Below are 26,848 nucleotides of genomic sequence, written 5' to 3'. Positions count from 1 at the left end.
CTCTCATCTGTGTCCAACTCCAGTTCAAACTGCTCCACAACTGGTTATTTCTGATATTTTGGCTGAGTGAGATTGGCCTGTTTTGTTGTTGATGGAGTATCCAAAACTCGTGTAAAGGATCCGCCCTCTTCTGGAATGGGGCGGGGAGCAGCAGCTCATTTGCATTTAAAGAGACACACACAAAAACAATGCATTTTTGCTATGCGGCATCTCCTGCAGTTTCTCTTGAAGCCGATACAGAAGTGACTTAAACTGCAGTTCATGGACTGACCACTAGAGACAGACTCCAGAAGGAGCAGAATCTCATTGAGCTCATGTTAAAATGCCCAACGACACATTGTGGTTTTGGTCTATACGGCTAATTTTGCCCTTCATGACGACTGTGAGGGGGTGAATGTTTTTATAACTCATTCGTTTACATTTTATAAAGCCTTAAAGGGATTGTTCACCCAAAAATAAAATTAGCCCATGATTTACTCACCCTCAAGTCATCCGAGGTGTATATGACATTCTTCTTTCAGATGAATAAAATCTGAGTTACATAAAAAATGTTCTGGCTAATCCAAGCATTATAATAGCAGTAATAGTTGCTCTGTTTTTGAAGTCCATAAAAACTGCATCTGTCCGTCAAATAACTGCTCCACACTCCGGGGTGTTAATAAAGGCCTTCTGAAGCGAATCGATGCGTTTGTGTAAGAAAAATATCCATATTTAAAAATGTATTAAATTTTTTTCTTTGGCTCTGCATCAGCCGTCCCCACGCCATGACTTCCAGCAAATAAAGTCAAAATACATGCAAAATACCGTCCCGATCATAGATATGTGCATAGATCATACATAGATTCCTCATTAGAGCCTGCACGGATCGGTCGAATGAGGCATCTACGTATATATATCTTTGATCGCGCCAGTATTTTGACCTTATTCGCCGGAAGTTATGGCACTGGGAAAACTAGATGACATTCGTCTGATAAGAGGTAAAAAAATTACATAAACACTGTTGGATCGTTTCGTGTCTTAAGACATCAATGTGTGCCGCATGGTTTAATAAGGTTTGTGTCATTCAAATTCCATTGATTGTTTTTTTGATGCATTTTCCTGTAAATTTCTGTCCAAATATCACTTCCATCACAAAACAGTCACCAAATATGGAACCTTGAGACTATATGTGTTTTGTCAAGATTAGAAAAGATTTTAATTATAAAGTAGTTCAAATAATTGTTGTAATATGAAACATGACACCACCCACTAGGGGAGGAGCCCGCTAGAATAATTTAGAGTACCGTTTCCATGGTAACACAATGTTCGATTTCAAAACGTTTTCACAGGATGAATTTTGAGTTCGTAAGCTTTCAAATGATACCTAATTAATGATAATGATAACGAAAAAAGGCGATAAAAAAAGAGCGCCAGGCGTCCCACCTGTGACAGCTTTTGCGTTTAAAAACATTCAATGTACTCTCGCAAAATGAGCAAACGCAAAGTTTCTCGGGGGAATGCAAAAGCATTGAAATATATTTTTTATTAGCGTCTCTGTGGCTTATTGCAACTTTCTGCAACACACATCAGACCACAGTTCTTGATCAGGGTATTTTATCTGAATGCCCAGTTACAGATCCGCCCTCGGTCGGTTGAACATTGTGTCTAAATCAACTCACAATCATAGCATGTAGAGCTCATGTTAATTAGCATTGTGTTGAGAGAGAGAAGCTGATCGTTTGAGGCGAGCGATGAAAGGCTCTCTTTGTCTGGCCGAGTGGCTACATGCCGTGTGCTCAATTAAGTGTGTTTTCTCAGCTCCTAATCTTTATCTCATGATCATGTGCAGTTCCTGTTACTTTAGCCGAGACAGAGGAACTGGACGACGCTACAGCACGTCTGATGTGAAACCATATGAAACCCTTTGACCGTTTCAAAGCTTTTATCTGCTTTGAGTGAGATAATAAAGTCATTACTTTTGTTTTAGGATTAGTTCACCCAGAAGCTAAAAGTGGTGTGATTTTTCGCTCTTATGTTGTTCCAAACGTTGATGAAGAGTTTTTCATCTGATCCACTTTACCAGAGGCATATTGTCAAAGTGGAACAGGATTGGAGATACTGGTAAAGTGGGACAGCATATCAAGTTATGAGTTTATTATTAACTTGCATAGCAATAATAGTGATAATGAAATGGGAGTGCTGTGCCATATAGACTGTACATGGTATAGTGTATTTACATATTTCAGAATCAGATTCTTAGATTTTCATATTAGCATATTTTGCAAACAAACAAAAACAATACTTTAACTATATAAAATGTCTATTTTGTCCCACTATGACACTATTGCCTGAAAAAATTATTTAAATGTATTAATTTTGCTTTTAACCTTGGTACGAGACATTGGTAACACAGTCAGGGTTCATCGGTTAACATCAACTAGCAATGAAAAAACAGTCAAGCAAATTCTTAGTTCATGTTAATTTCAACATACACTATATTGCCAAAAGTTTTGTGACGCCTGCCTTTACATGATCTTTAATGACATCCCATTCTTAATCCGTAGGGTTTAATATGGAGTTGGCTCACCCTTTGCAGCTATTGAAATATGAACCACTGCCCTAACGAAAGCCAAATTTTGAACACTTTTTTACAGTACCAGTCTTTTTATAGACCCTTGAACTTGGCAAATAGGACAATGCACACAGCCGTATTTTGCACCATCAGCCCATTTCCTGTCATGATTGCTCCACCGCCACAGAGGATGCGTTCAATGGGACATTAATCCTTGATATTAGAGCTACTACCCTAAAAAATGCCAAAATTTTAACACTTTTTTTACAGTACCAGTCTTTTTATAGACCCTTGAACTTGGCAAGTAGGACAATGCACACAGCCGTATTTTGCACCATCAGCCCATTTTGTGTCATGGTTGCTCCACCGCCACAGAGGATGCGTTCAATGGGACATTAGTCCTTGATATTAGAGCTTCTACCCTAAGAAATGCCAAAATTTTAACACTTTTTTTACAGTACCAGTCTTTTTATAGACCCTTGAACTTGGCAAATAGGACAATGCACACAGCCGTATTTTGCACCATCAGCCCATTTCCTGTCATGATTGCTCCACCGCCACAGAGGATGCGTTCAATGGGACATTAATCCTTGATATTAGAGCTTCTACCCTAAGAAATGCCAAAATTTTAACACTTTTTTTACAGTACCAGTCTTTTTATAGACCCTTGAACTTGGCAAGTAGGACAATGCACACAGCCGTATTTTGCACCATCAGCCCATTTTGTGTCATGGTTGCTCCACCGCCACAGAGGATGCGTTCAATGGGACATTAGTCCTTGATATTAGAGCTTCTACCCTAAGAAATGTCAAATTTTTAACGCTTTTTTGCTGTACCATTGTTTTTTATAGACCCTTGAACTTGGCAAGTAGGACAATGCACACAGCCGTATTTTGCACCATCAGCCCATTTTGTCATGATTGCTCCACCGCCACAGAGGATGCGTTCAATGGGACATTAGTCCTTGATATTAGAGCTTCTACCCTAAGAAATGCCAAAATTTTAACACTTTTTTGCTGTACCATTGTTTTTTATCGACCCTTGAACTTGGCAAGTAGGACAATGCACACAGCTGTATTTTGCACCATCAGCCCATTTCGTGTCATGGTTGCTCCACCGCCACAGAGGATGCGTTCAATGGGACATTAGTCCTTGATATTAGAGCTTCTTCCCTAAAAAATGGCAAATTTTGAACACTTTTTTTTTTTTACAGTACCAGTGTTTTTTATAGACCATTGACCTTGGCAAACATATAGTCTGAAAATAAACACAGAGGTTTGGAAATTTGAAATGGATAATGTGTAGGAACCCTGGATGCTTTAGGAACGCAATCGCGTGAGACGCTTCTGGGAGGGAATTCAACCAAATCATTCTCATGACAGACTTTGACATTAGCCGTTTTTGTCAAGTTTTGGATGAAAAGATCAAATAAATAGTTATAGTACAAATAGTACAAAATAAATGCGAATTTAGGACAAAATATAACATATTTCATTGCCCAAAAAATATTTTTTTTGTTAAACTTTTACTAAATTGCATGTTTCATGATTACAATTAATTAGACATGCTTTTTGAGTACTAATTTATTTTTAAGTTTAACTATTAAAACTAAAACAGAAAAATAAAATGGATTTCATAGGTCTCTAAAATTAAATTGCATGCACTCGAATGAAAAAATGGTATATCTTACTCAGGATTTTTGTTTTCCAGTACAAATATATAAACATCCTTTATATATTTACTTGACATGAGAAATGAAGAAATTAAGTCTTGTTTTTTGAGAAATTTAACAAAATTAAATGAGTTTATGCCTAAAACAAGAATAAATATCTGTCATTAGGTATGAAAATGACTTCCTTCTGAATTAAGTTGATTTTTCTGAACACATTTGCAGATATTTTGTCGTTTATCTTTAAGCATAAAACCACTTTCAAAAGATCACAAGATTTCTTATCTTATGTCATTTAGCTTCTCAAGTAAATGTATGTTGATCTAAGAATCTTTTAGCTATTTGCACTGTAAAACAGGATGGTCAAAACGACAGATTTCACCTGATACATTTCTAGTTTAAACATAATTTATTTTTCAGACATTCCTCTTTAATTGCTGCTTTGAGATCCTTATGTCTGTGGGACTGAACTATATAGAATCTAAAATCATATTGAGATATCTTTATTGTTTTTCCAAAAGTTTGAATGCCTGTAACTCAAAAAGTATTACTATGGCACTCAGACAGGTATGTTCTATGCAATTGAGGCGATAGAGAGAAATAAAAACAAGATACATTTCTAGTTTCAACATTATTTGTTCTTCAGATATTCCTCTTTAAAAGAAAAAAAAGTACCAGCTGCAAAATGACCCACATTTGCTTTTTGACCACTGAACTTTTTCAGTTTACTCATGGAGCCGCATTAAGATCTCTATATCTCTGGGATTGAAGCATCGAGGGCCTTTAAAATGAAGATACCAAAATAAATGTTTGTTAAGAACCAGAATCTAAAAGGATATTAAGATATCTTTAATACTTCTTGAGTTACAGGCATGCAAACTTGAGACAAAAAAAACATTTTTGAACAGTCACCGTTGGCATTTAATGCAACAAAGATTGCTAAAGTCAACAGATTTCACTAATAGATCTACCAATCTCTGTGTGAAAATAAAATAATGATGCTGCCATCTTTCTAAAGTCATTTTAACACCCCTCTAATTTGGCTCCAAAGCTAAAATTGTCATTTTGACCCTCCTCTACAAAGCACTGGATAACTCTGTAAATAAACAGCCATTCAATTTAATATTTTGGCTTTCATCACTGTTTATTTATGTTTGTCTTTCTACAGAAAAAATATGAACAAAATCAAACATTTGAGCGAAATTTGGATGATTTGAGACAGACCCTGCTTTCTTCTGTTGAACACAAAGATATTTTGAAAAAATAGTTTTATAGTCCATATACATTGAACTTTTTTTTAAAAAATATCTTCTTTCGTTTTCCTTTTTATGTTCTATTGCAGAAGGGTAAGCATGTATTAGGATTGTTTCTGCGTCCGACAAATGGCAGGTTCACCATCTAAGCTTTACTACAAAATCGAATTACTCCAAGTCACCCCTGGGCTTGACCAGAAGTTTCCCAGCCTGCCCCATGTGACATCACATGCTTTCATGTGATGCACTGATCAACTCAAAATCTGGACGGCTTCCATCTGAAATTCCAATTTAATGGTATTTACGGAGCAGGACAGAAAATTCAGTCATTAGTGAAGCATGGAGGCATGCGGACGCAGGCTTGGTTCTCGCGGCTCAGTTGAGACAAGCGTGAGTGGAATATGTGGCTGAAACTCTGCGGACGATGGTGGAGATTTTGAGTTCCTCTGCAGGCTAGTGATAGGAGGTACGTCAGATACTGTGTGTGTTTCTGGGTACTGTAGATTTAAAGAGGCGTGTCTTTAATGCACCGTCAGGGTGGGTGTGAGGGAAAACATTTTAAAATGCAGAAATTGTGTATTTGAGTGCTGTGGAGCACAGAGCATGTGTCTTTAGGGGAGGGCGGTGTGTATAATACATGATACAAGTCTCTTTTGAACATCACTAAACGAAAGTGCATGTGGTCGTGCAACATCAAACCACGATTACAGCATCAAACCGATGTGTCTGAGGTGAATATATGCAGGTTATAGGTTCTTCTCATCATGCATGTTATCACTTCGAGAAAACCAGTGGGAAAAAACTTTAGAAAGAGAAAATATTTACAGATGACTATTATACCAAATATAATGCTGCATGAAGAGAGAGGTTTGGAAATTTGAGTCTGGAAAAAGTATGACATTTTGAAATGTAAAATGTGTAGGAGCACTGATATATGTGTGTGTGTGTGTGTGTGTGTGTGTGTGTGTGTGTGTGTGTGTGTATGTAGATATATATATATATATATATAGTAGGGATGCCACAATTCTCAATATAATATTGAACCGTTCGGTACGGCCTTCACGGTTCAATACGCGCTTGTGAATTGCGGTTTTCTCGGTTTTGCATTTAATAAATTATTTTTCTATAAATTCTATAATTTGCCTCCATCCCAACACTGAACAACGCGACACACATTCACATCACACGTTAGTGGTAGAGTTATACTCACGGAACACTATAGATATTCACAATCAAGAAAGTTCATTATTTGCATGCGTTTTAAAGCCTTCGCGTGCGCGGTTTTAAACATGCGCTTTTCCGAGCATGTGCACTAAACGCCTGTCAAACACGTGATTACTGGACTAAGTAGTCGTCTTACTGCGCTTAAACAGTCAAATACACACAAGGTTAACATAAACACAGTCTGTTATGTCTAAAGTGAAAGTAAAATCTGCGTGTGTCTGTATATTAGATGCGTGCAGGTCTTAAATTGACAGCAGCGCAGCCTATAGTGAACACGCCGTCCTTAAAGGGACAGTTCACCTATAAAGTTGTCATTATTTACTCACTCTAATATTGTTCCAAACCTTGTATTCATTCCTCGATGACAGAATTTTCCTTTTTGAGTGAACTATCCCTTTAATGTTAATACAACAACAAAAGACAAAGAGAAAATCACTCACTGCTCTTGACTGAAATACTTTAATACAGTAGCTTTAATAAGAATTAATGTATATTTTATAGTGAAGTCTATGTAGTGTTTTATTTTTACATTTATTCATTCAATTTCATACTTAAATGCTGCTGTACAGCTCTGAGCTGCCAATTTAAATCTTTATATATATTTATTTTATATTATACAATACACTAGGAATGTGTACAAAGGTTTTTTTAAGTAAAGTTTTAAGTTTAAGTAAGGTTTTTCAATTCTTTTAAGTAAAATAAAGAAAGATTATTGCAATAAAAAATTCTTTTTTCTCCTTAATCTCTTGCTGTTTCTGTCGCCTAAGAATAGAATAGCAAAAAACTGATGTGACAAGCCATCAGAACCGAACCGAACCGAACCGAACCGAAAACCGTGGTTAAAAACCGAGGTATGTATTGAACCGTGGACTAACTGTATTGTTGCATCCCTAATATATATATACATATACATTTTCATCGTTCTTGTATAATTTTTTGTGAAAATATCCTTTTTCTTTTCAAATATAATGTATTACTTAGATTTTTGGAGTGTAATAATGGATATTTATTAGGGATACCACAATTCTCAATATAATATCGAACAGTTCGGTACGACATCCGCGGTTCAATACAATTTTGCATTTATTTACTTCATTTCCGTGCATTTTATTTCTCTCCGAATTGTCTCTGTTTGTGTCTGCCTGTGAGTCTACGCGCTGATATGAGTAAATATCAAGCGGCTCCTCCTGCAGTTTCTCTTGAAGCCGATACAGAAGTGACTTAAACTGCAGTTCATGGCCTGACCACTAGAGACAGACTCCAGAAGGAGCAGAATCTCATTGAGCTCATGTTAAAATGCCCAACTTTACAGCAGAAGAACACATGTTTACAGTCTGGGACACATTGTGCTTTTGGTCTATACGGCTAATTTTGGCTAAAAAGTCTAGAATTTCAAAATCAATATTTTAGGCCTTAAAAAGTCTTGAATTCGCTAAAGGATTCTGTTCTAGGTCTTAAATTCCTACGTCCATGTAACGCTAGCTCTAATGCTCATTGAAATCCTACAAATGAGATCAACATGCAGCTTATATTGCAGCCAATCAGCTTTCGTGTTATTGGAGTCTCTTTCAGATTGTACCAGATGCACATAAAACGGATTTTATTCTTCAGCTAATAGTCCTCCAGTTTTTCGTGTTTATGCGATTACTAAATGCAACGGAAAATCAACATACATTTTTTTTTAGATCCTGCATTATTTGTAAACCAAAATAAACAAGATTTATGTATTTAGTTTTTTATTATATTGTCATGTGTGGCTGTTGTGCATCTTACATAATATGGTAAATGTGGTGTCCTAATTATGAAAAAAAATGCAAATGTCTGGAAATTACCACCACAAAATCATTCAAGTCATTTTGATCTCAAAAATCAAAAAAAAAAAAAAAAAAAAAACGTCGCAAAATCCTGGTGGAATTGAGTTTTGAGGACGTGCAAGTTTATCGATTTGTTCAATTTGAATAAATTAATTTACTTTGCAAGTAAATTTGTGACTGCATTTCCTTTTATAGGTCTTAAAATTAATTCATAATGGTCTTAAAAAGTTCTCAAAAAGTCTTAAATATGACTTGGTTAAACCTGCAGAAACCCTGATTATATAAAGCCTTAAAGTCCTGCATAAATAAGGGCGTGGCCACTTTGAGTGACAGGTGGATTGCCGTTTATCTGCCGTCTGTTAGTCATCGTGTCACCTCAGCTCCGCCCACGTCCCTTTTATAATGTTATCGTTATCGGCCCGATAAGAAAATGTTCCCGAAATATTAAAGGGTAACTTCAGCGATTTAGCATTAAGCTTTGTATCAGTAGAAACCCAGTAGTATATTCGAATGATCGTGGCTTTGGGATTGGCCTCGTTGGGCTGCGAAGCAAGTGCATTCTGGGAGTTGTTGTCTTTCATCCACATGAGCCAAAAATACACTTTCTGGCTTTTCTCGGTCTAGAAGGCACCAAATTCAAAGTGGCGCCGGCGACTGTGTCATAATAAAAGTCCCGCTGCTTGCGAGGCGTGTGTTGCGTTCATCTTATTAACAATCGCTCCAGCGGTTCCTCAGCTCCACAACACTCGCTCCTGCTCTGCTTCACTACAGGAACGTTAATAATCACATCAACATGATTTCTGCCCGAGTCCTGTCCCGATTCTTTCCCATCGGCTGTGAGCTGAAGACCACATGTCCCAAGATTCTGCGCTCAAACGTGCCGTCATCAAACTACGCCTTTGTTTTGAACAGGCGACCTCTAGCGGATGGAAAAGTTACATAGTGCAGCTTTAAATACAGTAACTTTAATAAGAATCAATGTATATTTTATAGTGAAGTCTATGTAGTGTTTTATTTGTACATTTATTCATTCAATTTGATACTTAAATGCTGCTGCTCTGAGCTGCTAATGTAAATCTTTATATATATTTATTATACACATAGGTGTACAAGGGTTTCTTTCTATTAAGTAAAATAAAGCAAGAGTATTGTTATAAAAATAGTATTTTTTTCTCCTTCACCTCTTGCTGTTCCTGTCGCCTAAGAATAGAATAGCCAAAAACTAAACAGAGGTATGTATTGAACCGTGGACTAACTGTATTGTTGCATCCCTAATATTTATTTAGATCTCTCTCTATGTATTCAGGGTAAATAAATCAGTGTTTGGTAATTCCTTGAGACGGTTTGTTCTGCCGACTGTGGTTTGGTAAAGTGAGACGGCTGAAATCGTGTCCAGCGGTGGATGTGGTGGATGGAATAACTGGCTGATGCGATACAGTACGCTTGGGTCCGTGTCTGATAACAGGATCTGCTGTCCGTGTCCACCAAGCCTAATCTGGTTGCATAACATCACTGTATTTCCTGTATTTCCTCACACAGCCATACAGGGATTTTCCTGGGTCAAAAATAGTCTGTTATTTTGCATTTACACTCCATGACTTAATGCACAGATCACAGTATCAGATACAGTATTTAGTTCCTGGTTATCACTGTCAGTCGGGTTCAGTTGTGCATTTAAATATGTTTGTCAATCCAGAAACTTTGCAATGTGTATTTAGCAGCATGAGAAATTATATATATATATATAAATATTATATACAGAAAGCGAGTGAAGATCGCTGGCATTATAATGACTGAAGCTGTCAATTACTCCAGTTCAACACGGGGTACACAAACCTGAACACTTATGAAACTTATGAAATCTCCTGCTATAATCACTGAAGCTGTCTACTCAGAAAACATGTTTATACTTATACGGGTTTATTATTTTCCAAAGTCGTTTTTTTCCAAAATCCATATTCTTTCTTTTTCTTGTTTTTTTTTATTATTATTATTTTGGACTCCATTTTAATGGTTAAATAAATGTTTTGTAATTAATAAAAGCATGTCTAATTAATTGAAATCATGAAAATTATACAGTTTAACAGTAATTAATTTAAAGTTTTTTTTTTTTTAAATGACATGTTTAGGGCCCTATGAAATATGTTTTTTCCTTTCTTCTCAAATTCCATTTTATTTTTTTTACAAAATTCTGTGTTTTCTAGGGCTGCATCTAACGATTATTTTAATAATCGATTAATCTGTCGATTATTTTTCGATTAATCTGTTTGTTTTTTTGTTTTTTTTCATTTCCAATCCTTTATTCAAAAACAGAACTGACTTCAGAAAAATCTTCAGAAAGTGCACAGGTTGCTACAATAAATCTATAAATCTTGTTCTCTTTTTATATAAAGAAAAATACTTATCAGAAAACTTAACAGGATGTTAGAACTTGTTCTCTACACTACACGCAGACGCACACACTCACAAACAAAATGTAATGGGTTTAGTTAAATTGTAATGCATTTAAGAATTTCTTTAAAATATCCAAACCCATTATATACTCCTGGAGAAAACATCTACTTTATTAACCTATTAATATGAATGATATTAAAGTTTAAACATGCAATACAGACACAGATTTAACTGCTGTGACATATAAACAAATATTATGTAACAATTCAATAAAACTACTCCTCCTAAAGAAGAACACAGTGAATGATATGCATTCTTTATAACAACTTGCATACAACATTCCCTATAGATTAAATATGGATTAAATAATTAATGTATAATAAATATAATGAATCCTTAAAACTATTTAAAACTAAAGAGGTGATTTCCTCTGTCTTTTGTTGTTTGATTAATATTAAGAGCACAAATGGAAGCAGGTTAATGGACTGCTGTCACTTTAAGACTTTATAACTCATTCGTTTACATTTTATAAAGCCTTAAAGTCCTGCATAATTAAGGGCGTGGCCACTTTGAGTGACAGGTGGATTGCCGTTTATCTGCTGTCTGTTAGTCATCACGTCACTTCAGCTCCGCCCACGTCCCGCCTCTTTGCCCATTTTCTGTTATCCGGGAGTGACGCACTGACAAGATGGCGACGACCAGCTCGACCCGACTTTACGCTTCAAAACTGCTCTTCAGATCCTATGAGTGACGTCACGGACACTACGCCCATATTTCAAACCCCTGCCATAGTCTGTGTGCATACCATAAATCAGTGTTTCCCAACCTTTTTTCAGTCATGGCACCCTTTGAAAATGTTCTCCATTTTGTGGCACCCCCTCGCTTACGTTACACTAGGGGTGTAACGGTACAGATTGCTCACGGTTCGGTTTGTATCACGGTTTTAGGTTTCCGTTTCGGTACGGTTCAGTATTTGCTATGTTCAGTGAAAAAATTACTACTGTCAAATATAAAAAGAAAATAATAAGAAGAAATAATTTAAATACAAGCAGCAGCACAAATAAATACTATTGAGCAAAGATAGGCCCACTAATAAAATAATATGCTTTTCCGGTTTTTCAGATACGTCTAACATTAGTTGTCAGGTACAAAAATTGATCAAATGTAAAATAACATTGCATATTTGACTGTATAAATGAAAGATTAATAATTTTTTAACTTACAAAAGCTATTCAATCAAGAGCAGTGAGTGATGTCCTTGTCTTTTGTTGTTTGACATTTAACATCAGCAGTAAAGGCGACTGCCCCTTTAAGACCTAATGCTTGGAAATGCGTCGTCTTTCTCGACTGTATAAAGTTTACTTAAGGCATATACAGACTATGTCTGCTAGAATACTCATCAAGATGGACATGTTGACATGCTCTTGAATGGACACACTCATACAAAAAGTAAGACTTGAAAGAGAACTCAATATTTGCGCGCTGTGAGACGTGTGCGCGCTTTCGGATGAGTGAACAGAGACACATTTTCTCACAGCGCGCGCCACTTCTCATTCGCATCTTCTGGCACTACACCCGGGTGATGACGGCGAAAATTACTGGTCAAATTCAAACATACGACTGCACTCGCATGCATTGAGCAAAGTTTACAAAGAGAGAATTATTTGAAAAATTTGAGAAAAAAAAAAAATAAATATATATATTATTTGAAGGACTTTTAGACGCCACCCTTGCTCTCGTCAGACGGCGCCCCGGTTGGGAAACACTAGCCGCGTTTCCATTACAGATTTGCGCAAAACTTTTGCGATATTTTCTAAAAGTCGGCAAAAAAATATTGCGAAATGACAGCGTTTCCATTAACTGATGTTATGCGACTAAAACCATTTTTTCCCTCTCAAGATAAATCATTCCAAAAATCATGCTACGTATGTTGTTAGGTTTATGTATATCCCAGCCACCGCACGCCATTATTTTTACTGGTATAGAGACGTGCGTGTAATCCAAGCACTGATGGCAAGGGAAGTACCTTATACTTGAGCGGCACATATGAGCTGTTATGATAAATTGTGGCATTTTGTATTCTATAGTTTTTTTATGAGTTTAATAAAGAACTCGTCTTCTGTCCAAACATACCATCATCTGTAAAGAATGATCCACTTTTACATACGCCAGATTATTGTGACGCATTGCCACATACAGAGACGAGCGAAAAGTTTGAATTTGCATGGTGGTAAATCAAAGGTTTTTTTTATCACTTCGTTATTTTGGCTCGGAATTTCGTTTTTTGGAAATATAAACTGAATTTAGAAATGCTTTTGAAATGAAAAACTTTGCGTTTAATAAACAAAATATATTTTTGAAATGAAGACAGCGTTTGGAGTGGAGTGCAAAATAATCTGTTCCCTGAGTCCACGGCCTTTGCTGTTATCGTGAGTGTACACAAATAAAAGTAGAGAGTTTACTGTTTATAATTATGTCTTGCACATCTGTATGGCTAAAAATGAATCTGAATATTGAGAGTTTCCTGGAATAAGGAAAAAATCCATCAAAAGGCGCCAACGTCGGAAAGAGGGTTAAAGAAAACGTAGCCTATATAGTTTCATATATAGTTAGGCTATGTCTAAATATTATAATAATATTTATTTATGATATCTAAATATTTATTATAATCTTTTATATTATATATTTTACATTATATTATATATTTCATATGTTGATTATGAAAAGTGAGCAGCATGAGTAGCTAAGGCAAATCAGATGCGCATATGTCTGGAGACATGGATTTTGAGCACAATTGAATTGTTTTCTGGAAAGTCTTTCTTTAAAATGAATTTCGTTTTGTATAAATTGTATTTTAATTTTGATCAATGTTTAATCAACTATTTGGCTGTAGGCTATATTTAATAAATAAGAAGCAAACCAAGATCGTCGGGAATGGATAGACCTAGTCTTTGAGCAAGGCTGAAACTATAGCGTCTTTCTGTTTTAATACATTTCTTGAATATATGTCATAATTACAGGCCTATAGATAGTTATGATATTTGTGTTTGCACCGGGGTCCGTCAATATAAAGTTACGCCACTTTCCTTATTAGGAGAAAATATATGTCGTTTTAACGACATAAGATCTAGATCTTTAACGACATAAGATCTAGTAGCATTTTTAAAAAAAAATGATATGTTGGCCCTATGTGAGAGCAATGCGTGACCGTACCAGGTGACCTGTAAATGCGAAAAAACTGTTTCCATTGCAGTTTTGCGAAAATTTCCTTTTTCGAATTGCCTGAAAAACCACCTCATGCGAGCGTAAAAACTTTTTTGCGATATATGGGAGTTGTTGCGAAATTGACGCGTTTCCATTGGGCATATTTTCAATTCGCAATTTCAATTTGCGCAATTTGAAGGGTAATGGAAACGCGGCTACTGCCATAAATGACATTTCACTGAGCAAGTTTTGAATGGTTAACTAACTGCATTGTTCTAATGATTGAGCAAAACCTAGTGAGCTCCCTACATAGGGAGCATCTTAACTGCCCTCCCATTCAAAGGCTGTTGACAGACAGACAGACAGCATGATTACATGTAAATATAAAAAAACTGTGTTTTTTATGGAACATGAAACCATCTGCCCAGTTTCACTTGTTTTATTTCTTATTAATTTAGACAAAAAGAGAACTTTGTAATGTATCTGAAACTCAAGTGAAGCTCTGAGACTGTTTGAGCGCCCTAGCAGGTGATCGACATGCATTCATGCGCTGGTTTTCTTTCCTCCATTAGCTCGGACATGAGTGGGGCCAGTAACACCTTGGCACGGGAGTTCCTGACCGATGTGCACCAGTTGTGCAGTGCGGTGGCCCAGCGGGCGGAGGATGAGGAGGAGAGTCACATGGTGGCGCTGGGAGAGTATCTGGTGCGCGGGCGCGGATTCCTGCTCCTCAGCACCCTGGACTCTGTCATTGACCAGGTCCGTCAGAGAAGATTCATTATATATACAATTTTTACACATACATAGATTTTTTGTCGTTGTTTTGAAAGAGTCTCTTCTGCTCACCCAGGTTGCATTTATTTGATCAATGTAAAAATACAGTAAAAATTGTGTAATATTATTCCTCCAGTGTAAATCAGGTGTTCTGTATGTGAATATATAGTAAAGTGTAATTTATTCCTGTGATCAAAGCTGAATTTATCATCATTACTCCAGTCTTCAGTGTCACATGATCCTTCACTAATTCGTTATACGATGATTTGCTGCTTACTTATTATCAATTATTACTAATGTTTGCTTATTAATCATAATTCTTGCAGCTTAATATTTTTGTGGAAACTGTTGCTTTTTTTCACGATTCTTTGATGTATAGAAAGTTCAAGCATTTATTTGAAATTAGGGCTGTCAAAAGATTAATTGCGATTAATCGCATCCAAAATAAAAGTTTGTGTGTAGATAATATATGTGTGTGTACTCTGTTAATTATTATTTATATATAAATACACACACAAGCATGTATATATTTAAGAAAAAAATATTATTTTTATATATAAAACATTTATATTAATATATATTATAGATTATATAAATATATACACAGTATATACATGCAAATATTTCTTAAATATATACATGAATGTGTGTGTATTTATATATACATAATAATTAACAGAGTACACACACATATATTATGTAAACACAAACTTTTATTTTGGATGCGATTAATCGAGATTAATCTTTTGACAGCCCTATTTGAAATACAATCTTTAGTAAAAAATGTTCTGTCCCTTTGATCAGTTTAATGCATCCTTGTTTGAATAATAGTATTAATTAAAAAAAAATTTAAATACTTACTTACCCAAAACTTTTAAAAGGTTGTATATAACAGTTTCCACAAAAATATGAACATTGATAATAAATGTTTCTTGAGCATCAAATCCTCATATGAGAATGATTAGTGAAGGATCATGTGACACTGAAGACTGGAGTAATGATGATAAATTCAGCTTTGATCACAGGAATAAATTACACTTTACTATATATTCACATAGAGAACAGATTATTTACATTGGAATAATATTTCACAATTGTAAATTTTTTACTGTATTTTTGCGGTGTAACGCAGGAGATAGTTCTTTAAAAACATTAAACGTTTCCAAACTTTTGTCCACCGGTGTATAAGATTGTGTTATTTACACATGCAGAGAAGAAAGAATGAAGAATAATATATATGCCTTTATATTTTCTTGTTGCACTCAACTCCGGAAAAAATTAATGGATTAGAAGTCTTGGAATCATTATTATAAGAAAGTGTTTCGTGTCTGTTATTGAGGGAATTAATTTCCTACTAATTGCAATTAAATAGCATGGCGATATGTCAGTCATAACTAGGGTTGGGTATCGAACTCTGTACTTTTAAGGGCACCGACTGAATTAAGTTCTGAATCTTTCACTGAATCTTCCTGTAGCTCAAACAGTAGAGCGTGGCGCTAGCAACGCCAAGGTCATGGGTTCGATTCCCAGGGAAAGCAAGAACTGACAAAAAATGTAAAATGTGGACCTTGAATGCAATGTAAGTCGCTTTGGATAAAAGCGTCTGCCAAATGCATAAAAAAAATAAATAAATAAATAAATAAATAAATAAAAAAAAAAAAAAATAAGTTGGTACTACCGAGTACCGATTCACATTAAATCAATCGGTACGACATTTCGGTACCTGAGAACGCATCTGGTGATATAGACTAGTGTCTGTGAATATTAAACGCGAAGTACGAATGAATGCCGTAGAAGAGCGGTTTACCTCACACACACACACACACACACACACACACACACACACACACACACACACACACACACACACACACACACACACACACACACACACTAAGAATCGCACGTGACGATCGCATGTTTTCATCTTTGCCTCTCATATGAGGACATGAACGCACAAACCTCATCTTCAGAGCCACTGAGAGTCACTTTATGAACATTTTACCGTTTAATTTGAGAAAAACTACCATCATGTCATAAACACACAGAAACTCAAAGATCTTCACGGCAACCCGTCAAAATAAAAGTCCGGTTTATCTTGACAAATACAGTAGATTTTAGATACGTCTCAATTAATAATACTAACAATAATGTAATAATAATCAAAACTTTAATTTTTAAGTAATAAATTAAAATTTTTCCTGTTTTAATGTTTTAATTTTAACCGTATAAAGCTCAGTTGTGCAGCTTTGTTTGACAAAAAAAGTTTAATTCAATTAAAAGAAAAATTAAATGAATGTCTTATGTCTTCAGTTGATTATCAGAAAATACACAACACATTATTTGTGGGAAATCTTTTCATAGAAATGAAATTAAAAAGAAAAAAATAATGGTTGTTTTTATTAATTTAATTAGGTAGCTATTAGCAACTAGTAAATATTACAGTATACAATAGAGCTGCAACTAACGATTATTTTTTCTGTTGACTAATCTAACGATTATTTTTTCCCGATTAATCTGATGATTCTTTTTTTTTTACTGATTATTGTATTTCAAAGAGGGTAGTGAATTTGTATATTATTTTATCGTGAAATCAATGAATGATGACAATATTAATTGTATTTCAGGAAGGGTAGTGTACATAAGCCATTCTATAATGAAATAAATGAACACAAGAAGCATTTTAAACATTATGGATAACTAATGATACTATTCATCATAAATTGTATACAGAGTACACTCTAAAAAAAAAAAGGTTCTATATTGCACCAAAAATGGTTCTTGGCTCGTAATCATAGGGGAACCTTTTTTAGTGCTATATAGCACCAATTTTGGTGCTTCAGTGGTTCTTCAGTGGTTCTTCAGAGGTTCTTCACCGGTTCTTTGACTAAGGTGCTATATAGCACCTCTGAAGAACCACTGAAGCACCAAAATTGGTGCTATATAGCACTAAAAAAGGTTCCCCTATGATTACGAGCCTTTTTTTTTAGAGTGTAGGCCTAATTAGGAAATGTTGTTTACTATAATAGTTGAGTATGATTTACTTATTGATTTGTGTCAATAGTAAACGAAAATGCACTTGTATTTACCTGCAAAAGGTTCACATACAGGAGCTTTCAGCATAGTAATAATGTATAACTAGTCGTCTATTTTGAAGATACATGTGCAGGGCTCCAGAGTGCGACTAAATGGTCGCATTTTGCGACTAAAATTTGAGAGTGTGCGACTGAATTTTACATCCAGTCGCACATGTGCGACCAGTACATTTGCCAGCTGTCGGTACTGGAGAAATTAAGAAAATACACTTACTAATTATAATTGATAGACGTTATGTCTGGCAAATTCTATCTTTGCCAGCCGTTTCTATATGAGATAATATTAAACCATTTGTCCGTGATGCATTTTTGCCATTCGCAATGCAGAAGAGAGAAAGCGGGCGAGCTCTCTCACGTGGAGCTACAGCGAACACAACACCACAGTCAGCTTTATGAGTGACGAGAACCAAACAAAAGTTTAGTCTGCTTAAACTTTAGGGTTGTGCTGCGATATTAATCTAATTTTATTTTCGATTTTGGCTTCCAAGAATTATAAAAAGATGGTATGAGGTAAAAACTATTCTAGCCGTGTTCCGTCGAGCTCATTCTTCCCTTCACAGCCTTGCGCTGTCATTTCTCCTTAAACCTAAACTAAACGTCAGATTCAGTGATTGTTGTAAACTGCAGTCTCTACTGTTGCTAAACTGCGGGATGTGTTTGATAATAAAGAGCTATTAAATGCACAATAATCCGCGCAAGAGACGCTGTTTCCAACTTCAAGGCGGCTTATGTGTGTGTGCTGCGAAATGGACCGACTTGCACTTTATATTTTAGGCTTCGTGTGTGCGTCTAAACCATCAAATAAACAACAAATAGCCGGTGTCAAAATGACCGGATTGGAGAGTAGTTATTTTAACAGTTTATATCTTAAATGGGCGTAAATAGTTTGGAGAAATAGGAGAATATGATATTATTAGTTCTACATTCGATCGGTCTTAAAGGGGCAGCGTCTAATAAACCTGCTGACGATTGAGCCATTCATTCGAATCAAACAAGAGGCAAAGAGAAAATATTTGCATCTCTTGAGTTAATAACTTTAGCTTTTATAAGCATTAATCTATCAATTTATACAGTGAAAACTATGCAGTGTTATTTTACATTTCATTACTTTATTAGATTTCTTTGTAGGTTTGTTCTTTACTGTAATATTAATGTTAGCAGACCTTCCAAATGCCTGCACACTGGTCCATTTACAAATAGATGTTTTATATTTTTGTTCAAACTTTGCGGTTTCTTTTGCTATAGATATTTTATTTTTCAGATTATAAAGCCATGTTAATTATGTTCTTAATTATGTTTTTTTTTTTTATAAAAAAAATAAAAATAAAGTATAATAAAAAGAACCTGTAAGAATACTGTTAAAGTACCGGATCGATAAGCAGTATGGGTAAGAGTAATAATACCATTAAAACCTTAACGATACCGATCCCTATTAGTAATACAGTGGAAATTTGTAGATTTGGTTAGCATGTTGATTTACGGTGTGCGCCCCTAAAATTTCGGGTTGTGCCCCTAAAATTTTCAGTTGGGGGCCACTGTGCTCCTAGTGAAAAAAGTTAGTCTGGAGCCCTGATGTGCATAAACAACGACTAAAGCTGCCAGAAGTTTTTGCCCAAACTTCAAAGACGCATTTAAATGATTAAAGCTAGAGGCATATCTTAACTTTAATGTTACTTTAATCATGTAAACTACCTACAGTATATACAGCATGTTATATTTGCATATGTGTTGCAGCCCTAGCATACAAACATCACTGACAATGGCAGACTGAGAGCAGGGCGGCTCTGGCATAATGTCCAGTGTTGGGGGTAACGCATTACAAGTAACTTGAGTTACGTAATAATATTACTTTTTCCAAGTAACTAGTAAAGTAACGCATTACTTTTCAAATTTACAACAAAATATCTGAGTTACTTTTTCAAAAAAGTAACGCAAGTTACTTTTCACATTAATTTGACTGACAGCTCTCCTGCCCCCATGTTGAGAAAAATAAGTGCAGAGGCGTGTGTGTGAACATGATGATGATTGTAGTTATAGACTAAATGTGAGCATTTATTTATCTCACTTGCACAATAAAGATTCTGTACTCCTCAAAATGAATAAAATCAGTCAAATGCAAAATCAGAATACTATGCAAACCTCCAATAATTAAATGTTAAATAAAACAACTATTTTTATGCATTTAATCTACTTTTATATTTAATTTACCAATGTCTTGCTGTTGACCTTTGATGATGAAAATTACAAGGTTTTTTTTTTTATTGGTAAAACTTTTTTCTCCTGCATCCTATTCTACCATTATCCAGAGCTGCGCCCTCTACTGGTCATGCGTCAATTTGCATTTTTACCTCAGCCTGGGGCTTATTTTAAAAAAAATTATGAAGGGGTCTTTACAAAAATATAACTTTTTTGTTATAAAAAACAAAACAAAAACAAACCCAGCCCAGCTGAGAAGAAGTAACGCAAAAGTAACGTAACGCATTACTTTTCTTAAAAAGTAACTCAATTAGTTATATTTTAAGGGAGTAACGCAATATTGTAATGCATTACTTCTCAAAGTAACTTTCCCCAACACTGATAATGTCAATAACACATTTGTAAATAACTTACAGGTTATTTATAGTTATTGATGTAAACATCCCTAAAGTACCGAAAAAAGGTACCGTTCGGTACCAGTTAAAATGTGATCTGTCATAACGGCTGAATATCCTTCCTGAACCTCCTGCATCACATCAATCCTGCACACAGTGCACCTTAGAAACACTCCAGCAGTGACACATGCATCAAAATGTGTATTATATCATAAGACTTTCAATGAGCTTTGCCTCTGTAAACATAAAAGTTCCACATAAATGATGGTCTTGATAATAGACCTTTCATGCTGTAATATCTTTTTTTATGGGCTGCTTAATGAATGTATTATTGCTGTTTCTTTCTTGGTCTTTACTTGCAGACCCGAGGAAGTCATCGTTTAAGAGCCCTAAGTACAGACATCCATCTCTCTGTAGACACACTGCTTGCGAGCAGAACATTATGACAGCAAAACTAGAAGCAATGTTGTTGCGCATGCTTGAAATGCAGAGATCTTTGGTTATTGTAATCGGCAGTGTTTGTTGCTTTATATTACAGTGTAGACAAGGGTTATTATAGTTAACTAAAACTAAAACATTTTCGTTGAAATAAAATAACTTTTAACTGAAAAACATAAAAATATGGCATGCAGTTGTTTCAAACAATGGGGTAAAGCTATTCAAAACATCATTCAATGTAAATTGTGATAATCGTGTTTAATAATCGCAATTACAATTTCAAGAAAATAATTGACAATTATGATTTTTGCCTAGATTCCTAGCACTACCCGGTGCGAAAACCCCTAATTGGGTGCATATTTTTACTTTTTTTTTAATTTAAAGAAGAAACCAAACCAATGTATAGTTGACATTTGAGGATTAATGCTACAGAAAAGCAAAAAATTGTTTTCAGCTTGTTTTAATATATGTTTTTATATTAAATTTTTAAATAAAAATATGGCCTGCAGTCGTTTCAAACAATGGTATAAAGCTATTCAAAACATCATTCAATGTAAAAGGGGATAATCGTGTTTAATAATCGCAATTACAATTTCAAGAAAATAATCGACAATTATGATTTTTGTTATTATCGTGCAGCCCTACCCAGAAGGTTCATTACCACAGTAAATCATTTCTACTCATCCCTCAATTTACAGTAAATGCAAAAATGCTTTTACAACTCTGCGGACCCTGTGAGCTCTAGCACCCTGCAGACAGTTTGGGCTGTTTCCACTTGATTCTAGAAAATACTGGAAAAAAGATTTTTGTCTGGATCGTGTATGCAAGATTTATTCAAATTAATCTAAATGGAGGAATATGACCTTTTTTTATGTAATTTCCGCCTGACCAATATCGATTTCTCGATTTTAATCGATTCTCACTTTTACAAAACAATATCGATTCTTAAATCCCAAGAATCGATTAGTCTATTTTTTTTTTTTATGAAATTCAAAAACATAAATATCGTTTTGGAGCTGTGGCGCGAGATCGCTCTGCCGCAGCTCAGCTCAAGAGAAGCGGCAGCGCGGAGCAAATATGAACGGATCTTCTCTTCCGCTTTTCTTCCGCCAGTAACAGCACGAAATAAACACGAATGAGCTTCTGAAAGTGTGTTAAAAGATACAGGACAACTTACCGAAATCCGTATCATGTCACATAATCGCTCAATCAGTGTTTCAACCGCAGAAAGATGTAAGTAAAACGGCTTACAAGTAAACAATGTCACGTAACGTCATTACCTCAGAAAAACCATATCCAATGTCCATAAACTCGTTAGTAAGCTAGAAAAATTAACTCTAGAGAGGAGCATTTTGCTAATTATATGCACCACATTACATAGGAGATATTGATTGTCAGTGTTCTTCAATATTTAATAAATCTGGCAAGTTTTTATGCAGCCACCCTTTAAATGTTTATATATATTTTTTTTAACTAATTGGAGTAGAATTATGATTATGCAATTGTAAAGTTAATATTATAACTTTATTACTATATAAAAAAACATAATTTAGTGTCATTTAAGTGTTTGTATACAAATCAGTTAATTTTTACCAGGGGTGCACCGATCCGACTTTTTCAGTCCCGATACCGATGCCTGGGCTTTGTGTATCTGTCGATACCCGATACCGATCCGATATATTGTTGAATTAATAATAAACTGTATATCTTCCACCTTATACCTTCCTTGAAGAGACTAAAGGCACCAGACTTTACTAACTAAACATAACTAAGACAAAATAACAGATGTATGTAAGGTGTTGAATTCTTATTTATTTAAAAAAAAATTGTGCATTCAAATCTAAAATAGAATGTAATCTAACTTCTTTAAATAAATAAAATGTAGCAGTGGAAACAAAAAACAGTGTATTGGTCAAACATACAATAGTAATCTGACAGTTACCAAACATTTTTTACACTACAGATAATTGTTTTGGTATATAATCATATCAATATTAAAAAGTAGCATTACAAATTAACAAATAGTCTAATTTTCTACCATATGCAATTTAATAAAAATTTTCAGCTAGCTAATAACAACTTTGTTCTGGTTTCACCTCACTCCAGATTAAATGATTGTAGGCTAGGCCTATTTATTTGACTACACATTGTCAACAGAAATAAGATGAAATACTGTTGATAATTAAAAATAATTCTTACTACCCACTCTTGCTAAAATGGGTAAGCACACTTGTGTTCTCATTTCAGTTGCGTTCTGAGTAAATTAATAAACTGAGTTCATGAGTTCAGTGTTGGACAGATCAGTTGTTCTAACCAGTCGTTAAAATGATTCGGTTCAAAGGAGTCATTAGGTCACGAATCGGACATTAGCAGACGCGTTGTGTGCGAATCCCGTCTGTTAGAACATCGCGAAAGATTTGTCAACACACAGAAAACACTTCATAACTGGATATAATTTGTCTCCCGCTTATTGAAAGTATGCTTTATGTCAGCTGGTCAGAGAAGAGTCAATGTTTTTTGAGCGCAATTCACACCCAGTGATAATTCAAGGACAAAATTGTCCGAATGTGTCACGTGCAACATGGTTTCGGTCTTCCGAGCTTTTGATTTGGATTAATATGTGAAATATGAGAGCGAACACTGATTATTTTGAAGACCCAGAGAGCGCGCGCGGGGGAGGAGCTCTCAGATCGGTCTCTCTGTCACTCAGTCACAAGCGCAGCATCTGTTCTACATCACTCGTAAATCACAATAACTCATCAAATTAGGCTTTGGCCGTCAAAAAAATGTCAATGCAGGAAAGACCCTGACTTTGCAGTAATACCCTCGAAACAGCGACGAACTAGTTGGCGTGGCAAGCGTGAAATATCTCCTCCACACAGCCGACTCTCTGGCTCGCTCCCTTCTAGCATGCGACACACGTGAAGCTGACGAATGACGTAGGTTCTGCTGCGACGGAAAAAAACACCTGGATCGGCTTGTGGATCTGTTCATTTTTCCGATCCCCGATCCAGCTATTTTGTCAGTATCGCGGCCGATATCCGATCCTAATATCGGATCGGTGCACCCCTAATTTTTACCTTCAATATTAGTAGGCTAATGTAGTATCAACTGACTCCCATAGTTTACAACATTAGTTCAGAAATTAGTTTTCCTTGAGAAAACTTTCCATGTATTATACCTGATACATATCCAAAATAATCCATATTGAATTGAATCGAAAATCGAATCGAAAGCTTGTGAATCGAAATCGAATCGAATTGTGAAATTTGTGTCAATACCCAGCCCTAATATGTTGTATGTGATATAATAAACATATAAAATATAAAAAAACAGACAAACAAAATAGGCGTTTTGATTTTTTGGTTTTGGTAGGGGGGGGGGGTATGAGGGTAAGGGGGGGCATTTTAAATTATCTTTAATTTTTTTTAAATGACGGATGAGTCCAAATTATATCTCTGAGCAGACTTTTTGGCATTATGTCGAAGAAAATGACAGGTCAATTTGATTTGATACCACCCTCTCCTTCATTCTCTCTTAGAAGTGCGAGCTCTAATGAATCAGGTCTGGAGTGGTTCTTACTCACAAGACACGAGGCTTTTCTCTGAACTCGGCACAGCTTGACTATCTCTCAACACAACATCAATCGCTTGCGTGTTTGCATAGTAGCGGGCCAATATGGCTCCCTAGCCACTTTGCTAATTACCTTATGAATATGCTGGCAGATGCTTGTTTACCTGGGGTCACACGGCTCTGTGGCAGGCGGACCCTTGTATTTGCTTTTAATTCACACGTGTCAGAGTGCTTTCTCTTCTCCTTGTGAGGAATGCTTTCGTGCTGAGGGTGGAGCCAGTATTTAGAGGCTTGCTGTCATACAAACCTGGAGCCTCTGGAAGAAAACCTTCAGATATGGTTTTTGTTGTCTGTAATATTTCGCTTAGCTTGGCAAGAGAGGCATGAAGTGAGAAAAGTAATCCGCTTCAACACTAGGAGACTGTCTTTGAATCCAGAATTAACCTCTCAAATCTTTCACTTAGGAGTTGACCTGTCGGGAAGAGCTTCTTACACTCTTGTTGTCTCTGCTACCTCTGGTCTGGAAGATTCCCGTTCAGGAGGAGAAAGCCCCAGGTGAGAGTCTTCAATATTTCGAGAATGTAACCCACCTTAACCCTTGAATTAAATAATCATGTGTTAACATTAAATGGCATCCTGGCATTGCATTCAGTTGGAAATTTGATATACTTCAACATGATATGTCTTATGAAGCATATGATCTTGCGAGGACGCCATGAATTGTTAAGTGGCTGCCTTGCATGAACTAGTGAAACCATGAGATGGCTTTAATTATGAAACACTACAGTTAAAGGATAATGAAAGGATAAGGCTTTTCATTGAGCTTGAGACCTACGGTATTTAGTGCAGGCATGCTAATCTTTTCTAGCAGCTGCTTTCCACATTGTTGAGTTATTAGTTCCCGTAATTGTGTTGTTAACCGACCTCTGGAGGTCATCATGCTCTAATGAAACCTGGTTGTGTAACTGCTTTCCTACTCTGCTTTTCAATCTTAGATTTCTCCCTGCCTTCACTACTTGAGGTGTTTTTATGCCAGGAGGGAAAGACCATCCCTCAGAAGGCAGGGCAAGATAGATGTGATGTGCAGAACTCTGGGAAGCGCTTATCTGGCTCCTGGAAGTCACGGCGTTCACGCAGAACTGCTCAGCGATACTCCGTGAAGGATGCACGCAAATCACAGCTTTCCACGTCAGATTCTGAAGCCAACTCGGACGATAAAACCACAAGCGCCGGGGGCAAGCATCGCAGATTCCACAGTTCGGCCATTCGTGTTAGTTGCCAGCTTCACCAATCCAACAGTCCATCACAACCAGCACTTCAACATCCCACTCTCGAAGCCATGAGCACCATTGAGCCATCCCAACCTCACATGAGACTCTTTGGATCTCACACGCTGGATCCTAACATGCTAACAGACCCAACAACTCTCTCCATCTTCAACCGAATGGAGAACTCGCCTTTTGACCTTTGCCATGTTCTGCTCTCCCTTCTGGAAAAGGTCTGCAAATTTGACATGACCATCAATCATAACCCGGGCTTGGCGGTCAGCGTTGTTCCCACGCTCACAGAGATCCTCACGGAGTTTGGGGACTGCTGTGGTGGAGGTGGGATCGATGAGCTAGCCGGAGGCTGGACTGAGGAGCCAATCGCACTTGTTCAAAGGATGCTTCTACGCACCATTCTGCACTTGATGTTTGTCGATGTGGGTCAAAATGAGACGCTGCCGGATAATCTGCGTCGAAGCTTGACTGACCTCCTCAGAGCAACTTTAAAGATTCGCACCTGTTTGGAAAGGCAAGCCGACCCATTTGCCCCAAGGCCGAAGAAGACTCTGCAAGAGATACAAGAAGATTTTTCCTTTTCACGGTTTCGTCATCGGGCCTTGCTACTGCCTGAACTCTTGGAGGGTGTCCTACAGCTGCTCCTGGGTTGCTTGCAAGCCTCCGCGTCCAACCCTTTCTTTTTCAGTCAGTCTCTTGAATTGGTTCATGAATTTGTGCAACACCGTGGCTTGGAGCTCTTCGAGGCAACAGCTCTGCGCCTCGAGGCCTTAGCAGAAGCTCGAGATTCAGAAGTGGGCAATGAGGCATCGGAGCATCTTCGTTGTCTGATCGCCGATGTGCTTAAGATCATCAGTGCGGTCAAGAGAGCCAAGTCGGAGCAGCTACACCAATCGGTTTGTGCACGTCGTCGACATCGTCGCTGCGAGTATTCCCACTTCTTGCACCATCATCGCGATCTCTCAGGACTCCCGGTATCCGCTTTCAA

General features: G+C 36.4%; 1 protein-coding gene across 4 annotated transcripts in view; it reads left to right on the top strand.

Moving 5' to 3' along the window:
• lyst (lysosomal trafficking regulator) overlaps window positions 1-26,848 on the top strand; it is a 214,279-nt gene that overhangs the window by 65,552 nt on the left and 121,879 nt on the right. For all 4 annotated transcript variants that reach the window (XM_079843610.1, XM_079843609.1, XM_079843608.1 and 1 more), the window contains exons 4-6: window positions 14,682-14,868; window positions 25,045-25,135; window positions 25,576-26,848. The exon at window positions 25,576-26,848 is cut by the window's right edge and continues 804 nt beyond it. In XM_079843610.1, the coding sequence (XP_079699736.1) occupies window positions 14,682-14,868; window positions 25,045-25,135; window positions 25,576-26,848 (1,551 nt within the window). The remainder of the gene's footprint in view (window positions 1-14,681; window positions 14,869-25,044; window positions 25,136-25,575) is intronic.

This window comes from Gobio gobio, assembly GCF_949357685.1.
Source record: "Gobio gobio genome assembly, chromosome: 18".
In the NCBI taxonomy this organism is placed as follows: domain Eukaryota; kingdom Metazoa; phylum Chordata; class Actinopteri; order Cypriniformes; family Gobionidae; genus Gobio; species Gobio gobio.
Note: the sequence above shows the minus strand (reverse complement) of the source record. Positions and strands in the feature narration are given on the sequence as shown.